The 21,902-nt window shown below is 46.6% G+C and overlaps 1 protein-coding gene across 3 annotated transcripts in view; it reads right to left on the bottom strand.

Moving 5' to 3' along the window:
* LOC106594219 (C-terminal-binding protein 2) overlaps positions 1-21,902 on the bottom strand; it is a 414,303-nt gene that overhangs the window by 8,605 nt on the left and 383,796 nt on the right. For all 3 annotated transcript variants that reach the window (XM_045701166.2, XM_045701165.2, XM_045701164.2), the window contains 4 exons: positions 17,659-17,873; positions 12,631-12,761; positions 2,750-2,877; positions 1,202-1,319 (listed from right to left, as the gene is read on the bottom strand). In XM_045701166.2, coding sequence (XP_045557122.1) covers positions 1,202-1,319; positions 2,750-2,877; positions 12,631-12,761; positions 17,659-17,873 — 592 coding nt within the window. The remainder of the gene's footprint in view (positions 1-1,201; positions 1,320-2,749; positions 2,878-12,630; positions 12,762-17,658; positions 17,874-21,902) is intronic.

Below are 21,902 nucleotides of genomic sequence, written 5' to 3'. Positions count from 1 at the left end.
AGAGCTGTCCTGTTAAAATGGTATCTCTCCAGGAACAGGATTAGAGTTAAAACCTACAGGAGGGTAGCTCTCCAGGAACAGGGTTGGAGTTAAAACCTACAGGAGGGGATCTCTCCAGGAACAGGAGTAGAGTTAAAACCTACAGGAGGGTATCTCCAGGAACAGGGTTGGAGTTAAAACCTCCAGGAGGGTGTCTCTCCAGGAACAGGGTTGGAGTTAAAACTTACAGGAGGGTGTCTCTCCAGGAACAGGGTTGGAGTTAGAACCTACAGGAGGGTATCTCTCCAGGAACAGGGTTGGAGTTAAAAACCTCCAGGAGGGTATCTCTCCAGGAACAGGGTTGGAGTTAAAACCTCCAGGAGGGTGTCTCTCCAGGAACAGGGTTGGAGTTAAAAACCTCCAGGAGGGTATCTCTCCAGGAACAGGGTTGGAGTTAAAACCTCCAGGAGGGTATCTCTCCAGGAACAGGGTTGGAGTTAAAACCTCCAGGAGGGTGTCTCTCCAGGAACAGGGTTGGAGTTAAAACCTCCAGGAGGGTGTCTCTCCAGGAACAGGGTTGGAGTTAAAACCTCCAGGAGGGTGTCTCTCCAGGAACAGGGTTGGAGTTAAAACCTCCAGGAGGGTGTCTCTCCAGGAACAGGGTTGGAGTTAAAACCTCCAGGAGGGTATCTCTCCAGGAACAGGGTTGGAGTTAAAACCTCCAGGAGGGTGTCTCTCCAGGAACAGGGTTGGAGTTAAAACCTACAGGAGGGTTTCTACTATATTCTATGAAAAACATAACATTGACATTTCTATTCATGTTTTTTTTTAAACTGACAGTTTCTTTATCTCAAACCGTCTTTTTGTGCCTGTAAATGTCCATGTATTTCATAAATGTATCGGACTGCCGTATGGAACTAGTAAAGTAAAGTTATCCAGGACTATGAAAATAACTTCAGAAACCTATATGTCAAGTGGTGAAATGAGCAATATAATAAGATGGTGTGTGTGTGTGTGTGTGTGTGTGTGTGTGTGTGTGTGTGTGTGTGTGTGTGTGTGTGTGTGTGTGTGTAAGGGAGAATTCTGAAGCAAAACACACACACACACACACACACACACACACACACACACACACACACACACACACACACACACACACACACACACACACACACACACACACAGTAGATGTCACACTTGTCGCTGTGCTTCCTCAGCCTACCTGTAGGCGGTGCCATTGAGCTCTGGGTGGACACCTTGCTGGTCCATTACTGCCCATGGTCCTGTGGTCACAAAGAACTCCTTATTCACACAGTTTCTTAGGCTGTCAGGGATGCGGCCTGCGATGGAGCGAGTTAGGGATAGAGAAAGTGGGGAGATGGAGGGAGGAGAGGGAGATAGATTAAGAAACATGGAGAGAGAGAGAGAGAGAGAGTATATTATTATTATTAATATTATTATATATCACTATTGACTAGTGAGGTGCTGGGGAACATGGTCTCTGACTAGTGAGGTTCTGAGGTACTGGGGAACAGGGTCCCTGACTAGTGAGGTGCTGGGGGACAGGGTCCCTGACTAGTGAGGTGCTGGGGTACATTGTTCCTGACTAGTGAGGTGCTGGGGAACATGGTCCCTGACTAGTGAGGTGCTGGGGAACAGGGTCCCTGACTAGTGAGGTGCTGGGGAACAGGGTCCCTGACTAGTGAGGTGCTGGGGGACATGGTCCCTGACTAGTGAGGTGCTGGGGGACATGGTCTCTGACTAGTGAGGTGCTGGGAAACATGGTCCCTGACTAGTGAGGTGCTGGGGAACAGGGTCCCTGACTAGTGAGGTGCTGGGTAACAGGGTTCCTGACTAGTGAGGTGCTGGGGAACAGGGTCCCTGACTAGTGAGGTGCAGGGGAACAGGGTCGCTGACTAGTGAGGTGCTGGGGAACAGGGTCCCTGACTAGTGAGGTGCTGGGGCACATGGTCCCTGACTAGTGAGGTGCTGGGGAACATGGTCCCTGACTAGTGAGGTGCTGGGGAACATGGTACCTGACTAGTGAGGTGCTGGGGAACAGGGTACCTGACTAGTGAGGTGCTGGGGCACATGGTCCCTGACTAGTGAGGTGCTGGGGGACAGGGTCCCTGACTAGTGAGGTGCTGGGGAATATGGTCTCTGACTAGTGAGGTGCTGGGGGACATGGTCTCTGACTAGTGAGGTGCTGGGGAACAGGGTCCCTGACTAGTGAGGTGCTGGGGCACATGGTCCCTGACTAGTGAGGTGCTGGGGAACAGGGTCCCTGACTAGTGAGGTGCTGGGGAACATGGTCCCTGACTAGTGAGGTGCTGGGGAACATGGTCTCTGACTAGTGAGGTGCTGGGGAACATGGTCCCTGACTAGTGATGTGCTGGGGAACATGGTCTCTGACTAGTGAGGTGCTGGGGAACAGGGTCCCTGACTAGTGAGGTGCAGGGGAACAGGGTACCTGACTAGTGAGGTGCTGGGGAACATGGTCCCTGACTAGTGAGGTGCTGGGGAACATGGTTCCTGACTAGTGAGGTGCTGGGGAACAGGGTCCCTGACTAGTGAGGTGCTGGGGAACAGGGTCCCTGACTAGTGAGGTGCAGGGGAACAGGGTACCTGACTAGTGAGGTGCAGGGGAACAGGGTACCTGACTAGTGAGGTGCAGGGGAACAGGGTGAGGTGCAGGGGAACATGGTCCCTGACTAGTGAGGTGCAGGGGAACAGGGTCCCTGACTAGTGAGGTGCTGGGGAACAGGCGTACCGCTGATGGCTCTTCGTATCTCGGTGGCAGCTGCCTCTCTCATCTCCAGAGAAGCCTGTTCACTGTACCAGGCTGTGTGTGGTGTACAGATCAGGTTGGGAGCATCCTTTAGAGGGCCTGTAGCAAAACTAGAGAGAGGGGGAGGGTTGGGGGGTTGGGATAGAGAGAACAAGTATCAGACCCATCAGTCAAATCAGGCAGTGGCTTCTTCATCTCCTTAATCTTAATTCTTAATCTCCTCTCCTCATCTCCTAATTTCCTCTCCTCATCTCCTCACTTAATCTCCTCTCTTCATCTCCTCATCTCCTAATTTCCTCTCCTCGTCTCCTCACTTAATCTCCTCATCACCATAACTAACCCTCAACACCAGAACTAACCCTCAACACCAGAACTACATCAACACCATAACTAACCCTGACACCATAACTAACCCTCAACACCAGAACTAACCCTCGACACCATAACTAACCCTGACACCATAATTAACCCTCAGCACCATAACTAACCCTCAGCACCATAACTAACCCTCAGCACCAGGACTAACCCTCAACACCAGAACTACATCAACACCATAACTAACCCTCAACACCATAACTAACCCTCAACACCATAACCAACCCTCAACACCATAACCAACCCTCAACACCATAACTAAACCTCAACACCATAACAAACCCTCAACACCATAACTAACCCTCAACACCATAACTAACCCTCAACACCATAACTAACCCTCAACACCATAACTAACCCTCAACACCATAACAAACCCTCAACACCATAACTAACCCTCAACACCATAACTAACCCTCAACACCATAACTAACCCTCAACACCATAACTAACCCTCAACACCAGAACTAACCCTCAACACCATAACTAACCCTCAACACCATAACTAACCCTCAAAACCATAACTAACCCTCAAAACCATAACTAACCCTCAACACCATAACTAACCCTCAACACCATAACTAACCCTCAAGAACTAACCCTCAACACCATAACTAACCCTCAAAACCATAACTAACCCTCAAAACCATAACTAACCCTCAACACCATAACTAACCCTCAACACCATAACTAACCCTCAAAACCATAACTAACCCTCAACACCATAACTAACCCTCAACACCAGAACTAACCCTCAACACCAGAACTAACCCTCAACACCAGAACTAACCCTCAACACCGTAACTAATCCTCAACACCATAACTAACCCTCAACACCATAACTAACCCTCAATGAAAGCTCCTACAGTAAACTGTCCCCCTGGGAAGGTTCACCTGTTGATACTATGTAGGCCTATAGATCTGGTGTAACTCGTTGAAAGATGTCTATTGACCTCAACAGCACAGTCAGGTAAACTATACTGAGGTGTTACTGCCAGGTAAACTATACTGAGCTGGTAGAGGTGTTACTGTCAGGTAAACTATACTGAGGTGTTACTGTCAGGTAAACTATAGTGACGTGTTACTGTCAGGTAAACTATACTGAGGTGTTACTGTCAGGTAAACTATACTGAGGTGCTACTGTCAGGTAAACTATACTGAGGTGTTACTGTCAGGTAAACTATACTGAGGTGTTACTGTCAGGTAAACTATACTGAGCTGGTAGAGGTGTTACTGTCAGGTAAACTATACTGAGGTGTTACTGCCAGGTAAACTATACTGAGGTGTTACTGCCAGGTTACTATACTGAGGTGTTACTGTCAGGTAAACTATACTGAGGTGTTACTGTCAGGTAAACTATACTGAGGTGTTACTGCCAGGTAAACTATACTGAGCTGGTAGAGGTGTTACTGTCAGGTAAACTATACTGAGGTGTTACTGCCAGGTGAACTATACTGAGCTGGTAGAGGTGTTACTGCCAGGTAAACTATACTGAGGTGTTACTGCCAGGTAAACTATACTGAGCTGGTAGAGGTGTTACTGTCAGGTAAACTATACTGAGCTGGTAAAGGTGTTACTGTCAGGTAAACAATACTGAGCTGGTAGAGGTGTTTCTGCCAGGTAAACTATACTGAGGTGTTACTACCAGGTAAACTATACTGAGGTGTTACTGTCAGGTAAACTATACTGAGCTGGTAGAGGTGTTACTGCCAGGTAAACTATACTGAGGTGTTACTACCAGGTAAACTATACTGAGGGCTGCGGTACCGAGCGGTGGGTGTACTGCCAGGTAAACTATACTGAGCTGGTAGAGGTGTTACTGCCAGGTAAACTATACTGAGGTGTTACAGTCAGGTAAACTATACTGAGGTGTTACAGTCAGGTAAACTATACTGAGCTGGTAGAGGTGTTACTGCCAGGTAAACTATACTGAGCTGGTAGAGGTGTTACTGTCAGGTAAACTATACTGAGGTGTTACTGCCAGGTAAACTATACTGAGGTGTTACTGCCAGGTAAACTATACTGAGGTGTTACTGCCAGGTAAACTATACTGAGGTGTTACTGTCAGATAAACTATACTAAGGTGTTACTGTCAGGTAAACTATACTGAGGTGTTACTGTCAGGTAAACTATACTGAGGTGTTACTGTCAGGTAAACTATACTGAGGTGTTACTGTCAGGTAAACTATACTGAGCTGTTACTGTCAGGTAAACAATACTGAGGTGTTAATGCCAGGTAAACTATACTGAGGTGTTACTGTCTGGTAAACAATACTGAGGTGTTACTGTCATGTAAACTATACTGAGCTGGTAGAGGTGTTACTGTCAGGTAAACTATACTGAGGTGTTACTGCCAGGTAAACTATACTGAGCTGGTAGAGGTGTTACTGCCAGGTAAACTATACTGAGGTGTTACTGCCAGGTAAACTATACTGAGCTGGTAGAGGTGTTACTGTCAGGTAAACTATACTGAGCTGGTAGAGGTGTTACTGTCAGGTAAACAATACTGAGCTGGTAGAGGTGTTACTGCCAGGTAAACTATACTGAGGTGTTACTACCAGGTAAACTATACTGAGGTGTTACTGTCAGGTAAACTATACTGAGCTGGTAGAGGTGTTACTGCCAGGTAAACTATACTGAGCTGGTAGAGGTGTTACTGCCAGGTAAACTATACTGAGGTGTTACTGTCAGGTAAACTATCCTGAGGTGTTACTGCCAGGTAAACTATACTGAGCTGGTAGAGGTGTTACTGCCAGGTAAACTATACTGAGGTGTTACAGTCAGGTAAACTATACTGAGCTGGTAGAGGTCTTACTGCCAGGTAACTATACTGAGGTGTTACTACCAGGTAAACTATACTGAGGTGTTACTGTCAGGTAAACTATACTGAGCTGGTAGGAGGTGTTACTGTCAGGTAAACTATACTGAGGTGTTACTGTCGAGTAAACTATACTGAGCTGGTAGAGGTGTTACTGGCAGGTAAACTATACTGAGCTGGTAGAGGTGTTACTGCCAGGTAAACTATACTGAGGTGTTACTGTCAGGTAAACTATACTGAGGTGTTACTGTCAGGTAAACTATACTGAGCTGGTAGAGGTGTTACTGCCAGGTAAACTATACTGAGCTGGTAGAGGTGTTACTGTCAGGTAAACTATACTGAGGTGTTACTGCCAGGTAAACTATACTGAGGTGTTACTGCCAGGTAAACTATACTGAGGTGTTACTGCCAGGTAAACTATACTGAGGTGTTACTGTCAGGTAAACTATACTGAGGTGTTACTGTCAGGTAAACTATACTGAGCTGTTACTGTCAGGTAAACAATACTGAGGTGTTAATGCCAGGTAATCTATACTGAGGTGTTACTGTCAGGTAAACAATACTGAGGTGTTACTGTCAGGTAAACTATACTGAGCTGGTAGAGGTGTTACTGTCAGGTAAACTATACTGAGGTGTTACTGCCAGGTAAACTATATTGAGCTGGTAGTGGTGTTACTGCCAGGTAAACTATACTGAGGTGTTACTGCCAGGTAAACTATACTGAGCTGGTAGAGGTGTTACTGTCAGGTAAACAATACTGAGCTGGTAGATGTGTTACTGCCAGGTAAACTATACTGAGGTGTTACTACCAGGTAAACTATACTGAGGTGTTACTGTCAGGTAAACTATACTGAGGTGTTACTGTCAGGTAAACTATACTGAGCTGTTACTGTCAGGTAAACAATACTGAGGTGTTAATGCCAGGTAATCTATACTGAGGTGTTACTGTCAGGTAAACAATACTGAGGTGTTACTGTCAGGTAAACTATACTGAGCTGGTAGAGGTGTTACTGTCAGGTAAACTATACTGAGGTGTTACTGCCAGGTAAACTATATTGAGCTGGTAGTGGTGTTACTGCCAGGTAAACTATACTGAGGTGTTACTGCCAGGTAAACTATACTGAGCTGGTAGAGGTGTTACTGTCAGGTAAACAATACTGAGCTGGTAGATGTGTTACTGCCAGGTAAACTATACTGAGGTGTTACTACCAGGTAAACTATACTGAGGTGTTACTGTCAGGTAAACTATACTGAGCTGGTAGAGGTGTTACTGCCAGGTAAACTATACTGAGGTGTTACTGCCAGGTAAACTATACTGAGCTGGTAGAGGTGTTACTGCCAGGTAAACTATACTGAGCTGGTAGAGGTGTTACTGTCAGGTAAACTATACTGAGATGTTACTGTCAGGTAAACTATCCTGAGGTGTTACTGCCAGGTAAACTATACTGAGCTGGTAGAGGTGTTACTGCCAGGTAAACTATACTGAGGTGTTACAGTCAGGTAAACTATACTGAGCTGGTAGAGGTCTTACTGCCAGGTACCTATACTGAGGTGTTACTACCAGGTAAACTATACTGAGGTGTTACTGTCAGGTAAACTATACTGAGCTGGTAGGAGGTGTTACTGTCAGGTAAACTATACTGAGGTGTTACTGTCAGGTAAACTATACTGAGCTGGTAGAGGTGTTACTGCCAGGTAAACTATACTGAGCTGGTAGAGGTGTTACTGCCAGGTAAACTATACTGAGGTGTTACTGTCAGGTAAACTATCCTGAGGTGTTACTGCCAGGTAAACTATACTGAGCTGGTAGAGGTGTTACTGCCAGGTAAACTATACTGAGGTGTTACAGTCAGATAAACTATACTGAGGTGTTACTGTCAGGTAAACTATACTGAGCTGGTAGCGGTGTTACTGTCAGGTAAACTATACTGAGCTGGTAGAGGTGTTACTGCCAGGTAAACTATACTGAGGTGTTACAGTCAGGTAAACTATACTGAGGTGTTACTGTCAGGTAAACTATACTGAGCTGGTAGAGGTGTTACTGTCAGGTAAACTATACTGAGCTGGTAGAGGTGTTACTGCCAGGTAAACTATACTGAGCTGGTAGAGGTGTTACTGCCAGGTAAACTATACTGAGGTGTTACTGTCAGGTAAACTATACTGAGGTGTTACTGTCAGGTAAACTATACTGAGCTGGTAGAGGTGTTACTGCCAGGTAAACTATACTGAGCTGGTAGAGGTGTTACTGCCAGGTAAACTATACTGAGGTGTTACTGTCAGGTAAACTATCCTGAGGTGTTACTGCCAGGTAAACTATACTGAGCTGGTAGAGGTGTTACTGCCAGGTAAACTATACTGAGGTGTTACAGTCAGGTAAACTATACTGAGGTGTTACTGTCAGGTAAACTATACTGAGCTGGTAGAGGTGTTACTGTCAGGTAAACTATACTGAGCTGGTAGAGGTGTTACTGCCAGGTAAACTATACTGAGCTGGTAGAGGTGTTACTGCCAGGTAAACTATACTGAGGTGTTACAGTCAGGTAAACTACACTGAGGTGTTACTGTCAGGTAAACTATACTGAGCTGGTAGAGGTGTTACTGTCAGGTAAACTATACTGAGGTGTTACTGCCAGGTAAACTATACTGAGGTGTTACTGCCAGGTAAACTATACTGAGGTGTTACTGCCAGGTAAACTATACTGAGGTGTTACTGTCAGGTAAACTATACTAAGGTATTACTGTCAGGTAAACTATACTGAGCTGGTAGAGGTGTTACTGCCAGGTAAACTATACTGAGGTGTTACAGTCAGGTAAACTATACTGAGGTGTTACTGTCAGGTAAACTATACTGAGCTGGTAGAGGTGTTACTGCCAGGTAAACTATACTGAGCTGGTAGAGGTGTTACTCTCAGGTAAACTATACTGAGGTGTTACTGCCAGGTAAACTATACTGAGCTGGTAGAGGCGTTACTGCCAGGTAAACTATACTGAGGTGTTACTGTCAGGTAAACTGTCCTGAGGTGTTACTGCCAGGTAAACTATACTGAGCTGGTAGAGGTGTTACTGCCAGGTAAACTATACTGAGGTGTTACTGTCAGGTAAACTATACTGAGATGTTACTGTCAGGTAAACTATCCTGAGGTGTTACTGCCAGGTAAACTATACTGAGCTGGTAGAGGTGTTACTGCCAGGTAAACTATACTGAGGTGTTACAGTCAGGTAAACTATACTGAGCTGGTAGAGGTCTTACTGCCAGGTAACTATACTGAGGTGTTACTACCAGGTAAACTATACTGAGGTGTTACTGTCAGGTAAACTATACTGAGCTGGTAGGAGGTGTTACTGTCAGGTAAACTATACTGAGGTGTTACTGTCGAGTAAACTATACTGAGCTGGTAGAGGTGTTACTGGCAGGTAAACTATACTGAGCTGGTAGAGGTGTTACTGCCAGGTAAACTATACTGAGGTGTTACTGTCAGGTAAACTATACTGAGGTGTTACTGTCAGGTAAACTATACTGAGCTGGTAGAGGTGTTACTGCCAGGTAAACTATACTGAGCTGGTAGAGGTGTTACTGTCAGGTAAACTATACTGAGGTGTTACTGCCAGGTAAACTATACTGAGGTGTTACTGCCAGGTAAACTATACTGAGGTGTTACTGCCAGGTAAACTATACTGAGGTGTTACTGTCAGGTAAACTATACTGAGGTGTTACTGTCAGGTAAACTATACTGAGCTGTTACTGTCAGGTAAACAATACTGAGGTGTTAATGCCAGGTAATCTATACTGAGGTGTTACTGTCAGGTAAACAATACTGAGGTGTTACTGTCAGGTAAACTATACTGAGCTGGTAGAGGTGTTACTGTCAGGTAAACTATACTGAGGTGTTACTGCCAGGTAAACTATATTGAGCTGGTAGTGGTGTTACTGCCAGGTAAACTATACTGAGGTGTTACTGCCAGGTAAACTATACTGAGCTGGTAGAGGTGTTACTGTCAGGTAAACAATACTGAGCTGGTAGATGTGTTACTGCCAGGTAAACTATACTGAGGTGTTACTACCAGGTAAACTATACTGAGGTGTTACTGTCAGGTAAACTATACTGAGGTGTTACTGTCAGGTAAACTATACTGAGCTGTTACTGTCAGGTAAACAATACTGAGGTGTTAATGCCAGGTAATCTATACTGAGGTGTTACTGTCAGGTAAACAATACTGAGGTGTTACTGTCAGGTAAACTATACTGAGCTGGTAGAGGTGTTACTGTCAGGTAAACTATACTGAGGTGTTACTGCCAGGTAAACTATATTGAGCTGGTAGTGGTGTTACTGCCAGGTAAACTATACTGAGGTGTTACTGCCAGGTAAACTATACTGAGCTGGTAGAGGTGTTACTGTCAGGTAAACAATACTGAGCTGGTAGATGTGTTACTGCCAGGTAAACTATACTGAGGTGTTACTACCAGGTAAACTATACTGAGGTGTTACTGTCAGGTAAACTATACTGAGCTGGTAGAGGTGTTACTGCCAGGTAAACTATACTGAGGTGTTACTGCCAGGTAAACTATACTGAGCTGGTAGAGGTGTTACTGCCAGGTAAACTATACTGAGCTGGTAGAGGTGTTACTGTCAGGTAAACTATACTGAGATGTTACTGTCAGGTAAACTATCCTGAGGTGTTACTGCCAGGTAAACTATACTGAGCTGGTAGAGGTGTTACTGCCAGGTAAACTATACTGAGGTGTTACAGTCAGGTAAACTATACTGAGCTGGTAGAGGTCTTACTGCCAGGTACCTATACTGAGGTGTTACTACCAGGTAAACTATACTGAGGTGTTACTGTCAGGTAAACTATACTGAGCTGGTAGGAGGTGTTACTGTCAGGTAAACTATACTGAGGTGTTACTGTCAGGTAAACTATACTGAGCTGGTAGAGGTGTTACTGCCAGGTAAACTATACTGAGCTGGTAGAGGTGTTACTGCCAGGTAAACTATACTGAGGTGTTACTGTCAGGTAAACTATCCTGAGGTGTTACTGCCAGGTAAACTATACTGAGCTGGTAGAGGTGTTACTGCCAGGTAAACTATACTGAGGTGTTACAGTCAGATAAACTATACTGAGGTGTTACTGTCAGGTAAACTATACTGAGCTGGTAGCGGTGTTACTGTCAGGTAAACTATACTGAGCTGGTAGAGGTGTTACTGCCAGGTAAACTATACTGAGGTGTTACAGTCAGGTAAACTATACTGAGGTGTTACTGTCAGGTAAACTATACTGAGCTGGTAGAGGTGTTACTGTCAGGTAAACTATACTGAGCTGGTAGAGGTGTTACTGCCAGGTAAACTATACTGAGCTGGTAGAGGTGTTACTGCCAGGTAAACTATACTGAGGTGTTACTGTCAGGTAAACTATACTGAGGTGTTACTGTCAGGTAAACTATACTGAGCTGGTAGAGGTGTTACTGCCAGGTAAACTATACTGAGCTGGTAGAGGTGTTACTGCCAGGTAAACTATACTGAGGTGTTACTGTCAGGTAAACTATCCTGAGGTGTTACTGCCAGGTAAACTATACTGAGCTGGTAGAGGTGTTACTGCCAGGTAAACTATACTGAGGTGTTACAGTCAGGTAAACTATACTGAGGTGTTACTGTCAGGTAAACTATACTGAGCTGGTAGAGGTGTTACTGTCAGGTAAACTATACTGAGCTGGTAGAGGTGTTACTGCCAGGTAAACTATACTGAGCTGGTAGAGGTGTTACTGCCAGGTAAACTATACTGAGGTGTTACAGTCAGGTAAACTACACTGAGGTGTTACTGTCAGGTAAACTATACTGAGCTGGTAGAGGTGTTACTGTCAGGTAAACTATACTGAGGTGTTACTGCCAGGTAAACTATACTGAGGTGTTACTGCCAGGTAAACTATACTGAGGTGTTACTGCCAGGTAAACTATACTGAGGTGTTACTGTCAGGTAAACTATACTAAGGTATTACTGTCAGGTAAACTATACTGAGCTGGTAGAGGTGTTACTGCCAGGTAAACTATACTGAGGTGTTACAGTCAGGTAAACTATACTGAGGTGTTACTGTCAGGTAAACTATACTGAGCTGGTAGAGGTGTTACTGCCAGGTAAACTATACTGAGCTGGTAGAGGTGTTACTCTCAGGTAAACTATACTGAGGTGTTACTGCCAGGTAAACTATACTGAGGTGTTACTGTCAGGTAAACTATACTAAGGTGTTACTGTCAGGTAAACTATACTGAGGTGTTACTGTCAGGTGAACTATACTGAGGTGTTACTGTCAGGTAAACTATACTGAGGTGTTACTGTCAGGTAAACTATACTGAGGTGTTACTGTCAGGTAAACTATACTGAGGTGTTACTGCCAGGTAAACTATACTGAGGTGTTACTGCCAGGTAAACTATACTGAGCTGGTAGGAGGTGTTACTGTCAGGTAAACTATACTGAGGTGTTACTGTCAGGTAAACTATACTGAGGTGTTACTGCCAGGTAAACTATACTGAGGTGTTACTGCCAGGTAAACTATACTGAGGTGTTACTGTCAGGTAAACTATATCCTCATCCACTGTGTGTCTCACTTCAATGGTTCTGTGTAGTGGACGTCCACGTGTGTGTGTGTGTGTGTGTGTACGTGCACGTGTGTCTCACCTGAACGGTTCTATCTCGTGCACGTCCAGGGCAGCACCACGTATCCTCCCCTCCTTCAGGGCCTGAGCCAGGGCCTTCTCATCCACCAGCCCTCCCCGCGCTGCATTCACCAGGAACGCTCCCTGACGCATCTATAAGGGTCGGGGGGGGGGGGGGGGGGGGGTGAAAGATGAGAGAGAGAGGAGGGGGGTTGATTTGATCTAAAGAGGGGCACCACCAACAAAGTTATTACAAATAATTTGTTTGCGTCCTTCTTTTAAGTATCTTAATACAGATGACAAACTGATAGAGCTGGAGAAGAGAGACCAGAATACAGATGACAAACTGATAGAGCTGTAGAAGAGAGACCAGAATACAGATGACAAACTGATAGAGCTGTAGAAGAGAGACCAGAATACAGATGACAAACTGATAGAGCTGTAGAAGAGAGACCAGAATACAGATGACAAACTGATAGAGCTGGAGAAGAGAGACCAGAATACAGATGACAAACTGATAGAGCTGTAGAAGAGAGACCAGAATACAGATGACAAACTGATAGAGCTGTAGAAGAGAGACCAGAATACAGATGACAAACTGATAGAGCTGGAGAAGAGAGACCAGAATACAGATGACAAACTGATAGAGCTGTAGAAGAGAGATGACAAACTGATAGAGCTGGAGAAGAGAGACCAGAATACAGATGACAAACTGATAGAGCTGTAGAAGAGAGATGACAAACTGATAGAGCTGGAGAAGAGAGACCAGAATACAGATGACAAACTGATAGAGCTGGAGAAGAGAGACCAGAATACAGATGACAAACTGATAGAGCTGGAGAAGAGAGACCAGAATACAGATGACAAACTGATAGAGCTGGAGAAGAGAGACCAGAATACAGATGACAAACTGATAGAGCTGGAGAAGAGAGACTAGAATACAGATGACAAACTGATAGAGCTGGAGAAGAGAGACCAGAATACAGATGACAAACTGATAGAGCTGGAGAAGAGAGACTAGAATACAGATGACAAACTGATAGAGCTGTAGAAGAGAGACCAGAATACAGATGACAAACTGATAGAGCTGGAGAAGAGAGACTAGAATACAGATGACAAACTGATAGAGCTGGAGAAGAGAGACCAGAATACAGATGACAAACTGATAGAGCTGGAGAAGAGAGACTAGAATACAGATGACAAACTGATAGAGCTGGAGAAGAGAGACCAGAATACAGATGACAAACTGATAGAGCTGTAGAAGAGAGACCAGAATACAGATGACAAACTGATAGAGCTGTAGAAGAGAGACCAGAATACAGATGACAAACTGATAGAGCTGGAGAAGAGAGACCAGAATACAGATGACAAACTGATAGAGCTGGAGAAGAGAGACCAGAATACAGATGACAAACTGATAGAGCTGGAGAAGAGAGACCAGAATACAGATGACAAACTGATAGAGCTGTAGAAGAGCCTAGAACGTCTTTGACTCTCCACTGAATGCTCTTCTGAAAACATGACAAGCTGAGCACCTGGGCAACACATGCACACGCACACACAAATATGTCTGTCTCATCCCCATAGAGAGACATCTACACCTGAGGAAAATCAGCTCTGAATGATGACTGTCAAAAGTGCTTTAAGAATTGTGTGCATGGCTACGTCCCAAATGGAAACCTAGTCCCAAATGGAACCCTAGTCCCTTGATAGTGCACTACTTGGCTCAGCTCACATAGTTGGCTGTAGATGTGTGAGTCCCAAATGGAACCCTAGTCCCTTTTTATAGGGCACTACTTGGCTCAGCTCACATAGTTGGCTGTAGATGGGTACATCCCAAATGGAACCCTATTCCCTTGATAGTGCACTTCTTGGCTCAGCTCACATAGTTGGCCGTAGATGGGTACATCCCAAATGGAACCCTATTCCCTTGATAGTGCACTACTTGGCTCAGCTCACATAGTTGGCTGTAGATGGGCACGTCGAACCCTCTTTCCTTTATAGTGCACTACGTTGAGGACAAGATGACAGTTGATAACTGTACTAGACAACAACAACAAACTGCTAGCAAGAAAAACAACAGCTCCAGAAAAATCCTATTAATATTCTTGGAAGAAACTGTAATCCCTTAAATCTAGACAAAATATGAAATCCAGGACATGAAAAGCCCTTGTGCTACCAATCATCCTTTTATTATGGCTGTGTTCTACTCTGACACACACACACACACACACACACACACACACAGACACAGACAGACAGACAGACAGACAGACAGACAGACAGACAGACAGACAGACAGACAGACAGACAGACAGACAGACAGACAGACAGACAGACAGACAGACAGACAGACAGACAGAGACGCACACACACACACACACTAGAAAGAAAGCTTTACTTAGAAGCTCAGGGCTGTAGCCTGTCAGTGTCTGGAGGGTGGTGGAGAGAAAAGAAGACAAAATGTGACTGGTTTTGAGAAGATAAGAAGATGCAGCCTTGAGAGAACAACGAAGAAGAGACAAAAGGAGAGGAGTTAAGAACTAGGTTAAGAGATAGAGCCTTCTCTATTCTGTTCTCCTTCAGACAGCTCTTCAATGCTCTCTCTCTCTGTGTGTCTCTCAGATGTGAAGTCAACCAGAAAGAATAGAAACATGACAGAACAGAAGAGGAAACTGAGATAATGGAGGTATGTGTAATGCTCCTCTCCTCCACCAGGTGGCAGACTAGACAGACCAGATGGGGTATTGTTGTATTGACAGCAGCTCTGAGCAGTGAAGTCAACCTGAGAGTCAGAGAGGAAGAGGAAACAGAGAGAGAGAGGTCTCCTCCACCAGGTGTCAGACAAGACAGGGTCTGGTGTTATTGTGTAATATTGACAAAGCAATAACATTTCCCCTCTCTGTGCTTCTCAGCCAGTGGTGCAAAGTACTAATTGAGTCGTTTTTTGGGGGATCTGTACTTTACTTTACTATTTTTATTTTTGATAACTTTTACTTCACGTCATTTGAGGATAATACAGTTCCACCGACGCGACCCGCTAACAAGGACTGCACCCCCCCTTCCTCTCCTTCTCCGGGGCCCGACGTGAGTAAAACCTTTAAACGTGTTAACCCTCGCAAGGCTGCCGGCCCAGACGGCATCCCTAGCCGCGTCCTCAGAGCATGCTCAGACCAGCTGGCTGATGTGTTTACGGACATATTCAATCAATCCTTATCCCAGTCTGCTGTACCCATATGCTTATAGATGTCCACCATTGTTCCTATACCCAAGAAAGCGAAGGTAACTGAACTAAATGACTATCGCCCCGTAGCACTCACTTCTGTCATCATGAAGTGCTTTGAGAGACTAGTCAAGGATCATATCACCTCCACCTTACCGGCCACCCTAGACCCACTTCAATTTGCTTACCGCCCCAACAGATCCACAGACGATGTAAACGCCATCACACTGCACACTGCCCTATCCCATCTGGACAAGAGGAATACCTATGTAAGAATGCTGTTCATTGACTACAGCTCAGCATTCAACACCATAGTACCCACCAAACTTGTCATTAAGCTGGAAGCCCTGGGTCTCAACCCCGTCCTGTGCAACTGGGTCCTGGACTTTCTGACGGGCCGCCCCCAGGTGGAGAAGGTGGGAAACAACATCTCCACTTCGCTGACCCTCAACACTGTGGCCCCACAAGGGTGCGTGCTCAGCCCCCTCCTGTACTCCCTGTTCACCCACGACTGTGTGGCCATGCACACCTCCAACTCAATCATCAAGTTCGCAGACGACACAACAGTAGTAGGCTTGATTACCAACAACGACGAGACGGCCTACAGGGAGAAGGTGAGGGCCCTCGGAGTGTGGTGTCAGGAAAATAACCTCTCACTCAACATCAACAAAACAAAGGAGATTATCGTGGACTTCAGGAAACAGCAGAGGGAGAATTCCCTTGTCCACATCGAAGGGACAGCAGTGGAGAGGGTGGAGAGTTTTAAGTTCCTCGGCGTACACGTCAAAGACACACTGAAATGGTCCACCCACACAGACAGCGTGTTTTGGGTCACTTAGAAATGTCCTTGTTTTTGAAAGAAAAGCACATTTTTTTGTCCATTAAAATAACATAAAATTGATCAGAAATACAGTGTAGACATTGTTAATGTTGTAAATGACTATTGTAGCTGGAAACAGCAGATTTTTATGGAATATCTACATAGGTGTACATAGGCCCATTATCAGCAACCATCACTCCTGTGTTCCAATGGCACGTTGTGTTAGCTAATCCAAGTTTATCATTTCAAAAGGCTAATTGATCATTAGAAAACACTTTTGCAATTATGTAGGGCACAGCTGAAAACTGTTGTTCTGATTAAAGAAGCAATAAAACTGGCCGTCTTTAGATTAGTTGAGTATCTGGAGCATCAACATTTGTGGGTTCAATTACAGGCTCAAAATGGCCCGAAACAAAGACCTTTCTTCTGAAACTCGTCAGTCTATTCTTGTTCTGAGAAATTAAGGCTATTCCATGTGAGAAATTGCCAAGAATCTGAAGATCTTCTACAACGCTGTGTACTACTCCCTTCACAGAACAGCGCAAACTGGCTCTAACCAGAATAGAAAGAGGAGTGGGAGGCCCCGGTGCACAACTGAGCAAGAGAACAAGTACATTAGAGTGTCTAGTTTGAGAAACAGACAACTCACAAGTCCTCAACTGGCAACTTCATTAAATAGTACCCGCAAAACACCAGTCTCAATGTCAACAGTGAAGAGGCGACTCAAGAAAGCTGGCCTTCTAGGCAGAGTTGGTAGTTAATAATGATAACATATCATATATATATATATATATATATATATATATATATATATATATATATAAGGATGATGAGGTGTTCAGGACAGTCTGATTAATAACTCATATTAATAACTATATGAATGAATAACTTATTTATAACTATATGAATGAATAAGTTATTAATAACTATATGAATGAATAACTGACTGGGAGTCAGTGAGTTATACCATAAAGGTCAAAGGTCAGCTGTGTGTCTGTCCTCTCTACCTGTTTGATGGTGAAGTCGTTGATGAGATGGTGGTTGTGTTCGTTCAGGTTGCAGTGCAGAGACACACAGTCTGACTGGTAAAGGAGGTCCTGTAGGGTGTAGACGCGCTGGACGCCCAGGGAACGCTCCAAGCCGTCCTGCAGGTAGGGGTCGTAGAAGATCACGTTGAAGCCAAACACCTTGGCCCGCACGGCCACCGCCTGACCCGAACGACCTTCACACACAGAGACAGAGAGCATGGTTTAGTCACAACATCAATACGCACGCACATGTACACACACACGTACACGTACACACACACGCACACACACACACACACACACACACACACACACACACACACACACACACACACACACACACACACACACACACACACACACACACACACACACACACACACACACACACACACACACACACACACACACCGCACGCACACACACAACCTTACAAACAGCAAAGCCATAGTGTGTGTGTCCTGTCTCATCTCAGTGTGGGATGGGCAGCCAGATGGAGGAGCTCTCTGCTCTCTCTCTCGGGTGTCTCCTCTCTTCTCTCCTCTCCTCTCTCTCTGCTCTCTCTCTGCTCTCTCTCCTCTCTCTCTGCTCTCCTCTCTCTCTCTGCTCTCCTTTCTCTCTCTGCTCTCCTCTCTGCTCTCCTCTCTCTCTCTGCTCTCCTCTCTCTCTCTGCTCTCCTCTCTGCTCTCCTCTCTCCTCTCCTCTCTCTCTCTGCTCTCCTCTCTCTCTCTGCTCTCCTCTCTCTCTGCTCTCCTCTCTCTCTGCTCTCCTCTCTCTCTGCTCTCCTCTCTCTCTCTCTGCTCTCCTCTCTCTCTCTGCTCTCCTCTCTCTCTCTGCTCTCCTCTCTCTCTGCTCTCCTCTCTCTCTCTGCTCTCCTCTCCTCTCTCTCTGCTCTCCTCTCTCTCTCTGCTCTCCTCTCTCTCTCTGCTCTCCTCTCTCTCTGCTCTCCTCTCTCTCTTCTCTCCTCTCTCTCCTCTCTCCTCTCTCTCTCTCCTCTCTCTCTCCTCTCCTCCCTCTCTCAACTCTCTCCAAAGTACACCTTATCTCTCCAACCCACACTACACCACCTGCCTAGTGTCTCATTGTCCCTTAGCCCAGAGAGCAGGGCCTGGCACGGGACCCTTAGCATCAGCCTTGCCTACTCAGCCCTCCCCAACACAATTGTCAGGTAGAGAGAGTGTCCCGTCTGAGAGGAACGCTGAGCCGTGCTGACATGGTAGAGAGAGAGTGTCCCGTCTGAGAGGAACGCTGAGCCATGCTGACGTGGTAGAGAGAGAGTGTCCCGTCTGAGAGGAACGCTGAGCCATGCTGATATGGTAGAGAGAGAGTGTCCCGTCTGAGAGGAACGCTGAGCCGTATTGACATGGGAGAGAGAGAGTCCCGTCTGAGAGGAACGCTGAGCCGTGCTGACATGGTAGAGAGAGAGTGTCCAGTCTGAGAGAAACGCTGAGCCATGCTGATATGGTAGAGAGAGAGTGTCCCATCTGAGAGGAACGCTGAGCTGTGCAGACATGGTAGAGAGAGAGTGTCCCGTCTGAGAGGAACGCTGAGCTGTGCAGACATGGTAGCGAGAGAGTGTCCCATCTGAGAGGAACGCTGAGCCATGCTGACATGGTAGAGAGAGAGTGTCCAGTCTGACAGGAACGCTGAGCCATGCTGACATGGTAGAGAGAGAGTGTCCCGTCTGAGAGGAACGCTGAGCTGGGCAGACATGGTAGAGAGAGAGTGTCCCGTCTGAGAAGAACGCTGAACCATGCTGACATGGTAGAGAGAGAGTGTCCAGTCTGACAGGAACGCTGAGCCATGCTGACATGGTAGAGAGAGAGTGTCCCGTCTGAGAGGAACGCTGAGCCATGCTGATATGGTAGAGAGCGTGTCCAGTCTGAGAGGAACGCTGAGCCATGCTGATATGGTAGAGAGAGAGTGTCCCGTCTGAGAGGAACGCTGCGCCATGCTGACATGGTAGAGAGAGAGTGTCCCGTCTGAGAGGAACGCTGAGCCATGCTGATATGGTAGAGAGAGTGTCCAGTCTGAGAGGAACGCTGAGCCATGCTGATATGGTAGAGAGAGAGTGTCCCGTCTGAGAGGAACGCTGAACCATGCTGATATGGTAGAGAGAGAGTGTCCCGTCTGAGAGGAACGCTGAGCCATGCTGACATGGTAGAGAGAGAGTGTCCCGTCTGAGAGGAACGCTGAGCTGTGCAGACATGGTAGAGAGAGAGTGTCCCGTCTGAGAGGAACGCTGAGCTGTGCAGACATGGTAGCGAGAGAGTGTCCCATCTGAGAGGAACGCTGAGCCATGCTGACATGGTAGAGAGAGAGTGTCCAGTCTGACAGGAACGCTGAGCCATGCTGACATGGTAGAGAGAGAGTGTCCCGTCTGAGAGGAACGCTGAGCTGGGCAGACATGGTAGAGAGAGAGTGTCCCGTCTGAGAAGAACGCTGAACCATGCTGACATGGTAGAGAGAGAGTGTCCAGTCTGACAGGAACGCTGAGCCATGCTGACATGGTAGAGAGAGAGTGTCCCGTCTGAGAGGAACGCTGAGCCATGCTGATATGGTAGAGAGCGTGTCCAGTCTGAGAGGAACGCTGAGCCATGCTGATATGGTAGAGAGAGAGTGTCCCGTCTGAGAGGAACGCTGCGCCATGCTGACATGGTAGAGAGAAAGTGTCCCGTCTGAGAGGAACGCTGAGCCATGCTGATATGGTAGAGAGAGTGTCCAGTCTGAGAGGAACGCTGAGCCATGCTGATATGGTAGAGAGAGAGTGTCCCGTCTGAGAGGAACGCTGAACCATGCTGATATGGTAGAGAGAGAGTGTCCCGTCTGAGAGGAACGCTGAGCCATGCTGACATGGTAGAGAGAGAGTGTCCCGTCTGAGAAGAACGCTGAACCATGCTGACATGGTAGAGAGAGAGTGTCCCGTCTGAGAAGAACGCTGAACCATGCTGACATGGTAGAGAGAGAGTGTCCAGTCTGAGAGGAATGCTGAGCCATGCTGACATGGTAGAGAGAGATTGTCCAGTCTGAGAGAGTGTCCCGTCTGAGAGGAATGCTGAGCCATGCTGACATGGCAGAGAGAGTGTCCCGTCTGAGAGGAACGCTGAGCCATGCTGACATGGTAGAGAGAGAGTGTCCCATCTGAGAGGAACGCTGCGCCATGCTGACATGGTAGAGAGAGAGTGTCCCGTCTGAGAGGAACGCTGAGCCATGCTGATATGGTAGAGAGAGTGTCCCGTCTGAGAGGAACGCTGAGCCATGCTGATATGGTAGAGAGAGAGTGTCCCGTCTGAGAGGAACGCTGAACCATGCTGATATGGTAGAGAGAGAATGTCCCGTCTGAGAGGAACGCTGAGCCATGCTGACATGGTAGAGAGAGAGTGTCCCGTCTGAGAGGAACGCTGAGCCGTCCTGACATGGTAGAGAGAGAGTGTCCCGTCTGAGAGGAACGCTGAGCCGTCCTGACATGGTAGAGAGAGTGTCCCGTCTGAGAGGAACGCTGAGCCGTCCTGACATGGTAGAGAGAGTGTCCCGTCTGAGAGGAACGCTGAGCCATGCTGACATGGTAGAGAGAGAGTGTCCAGTCTGACAGGAACGCTGAGCCATGCTGACATGGTAGAGAGAGAGTGTCCCGTCTGAGAGGAACGCTGAGCTGTGCAGACATGGTAGAGAGAGAGTGTCCCGTCTGAGAAGAACGCTGAACCATGCTGACATGGTAGAGAGAGAGTGTCCAGTCTGAGAGGAACGCTGAGCCATGCTGACATGGTAGAGAGAGAGTGTCCCGTCTGAGAGGAACGCTGAGCTGTGCAGACATGGTAGAGAGAGAGTGTCCCGTCTGAGAAGAACGCTGAACCATGCTGACATGGTAGAGAGAGAGTGTCCAGTCTGAGAGGAACGCTGAGCCATGCTGACATGGTAGAGAGAGATTGTCCAGTCTGAGAGAGTGTCCCGTCTGAGCGGAACGCTGAGCCATGCTGACATGGCAGAGAGAGTGTCCCGTCTGAGAGGAACGCTGCGCCATGCTGACATGGTAGAGAGAGAGTGTCCCGTCTGAGAGGAACGCTGAGCCATGCTGATATGGTAGAGAGAGTGTCCAGTCTGAGAGGAACGCTGAGCCATGCTGATATGGTAGAGAGAGAGTGTCCCGTCTGAGAGGAACGCTGAGCCATGCTGATATGGTAGAGAGAGAGTGTCCCGTCTGAGAGGAACGCTGAACCATGCTG

This window comes from Salmo salar, chromosome 18, assembly GCF_965601325.2.
Source record: "Salmo salar chromosome 18, fSalSal1, whole genome shotgun sequence".
Taxonomy (NCBI): domain Eukaryota; kingdom Metazoa; phylum Chordata; class Actinopteri; order Salmoniformes; family Salmonidae; genus Salmo; species Salmo salar.
Note: the sequence above shows the minus strand (reverse complement) of the source record. Positions and strands in the feature narration are given on the sequence as shown.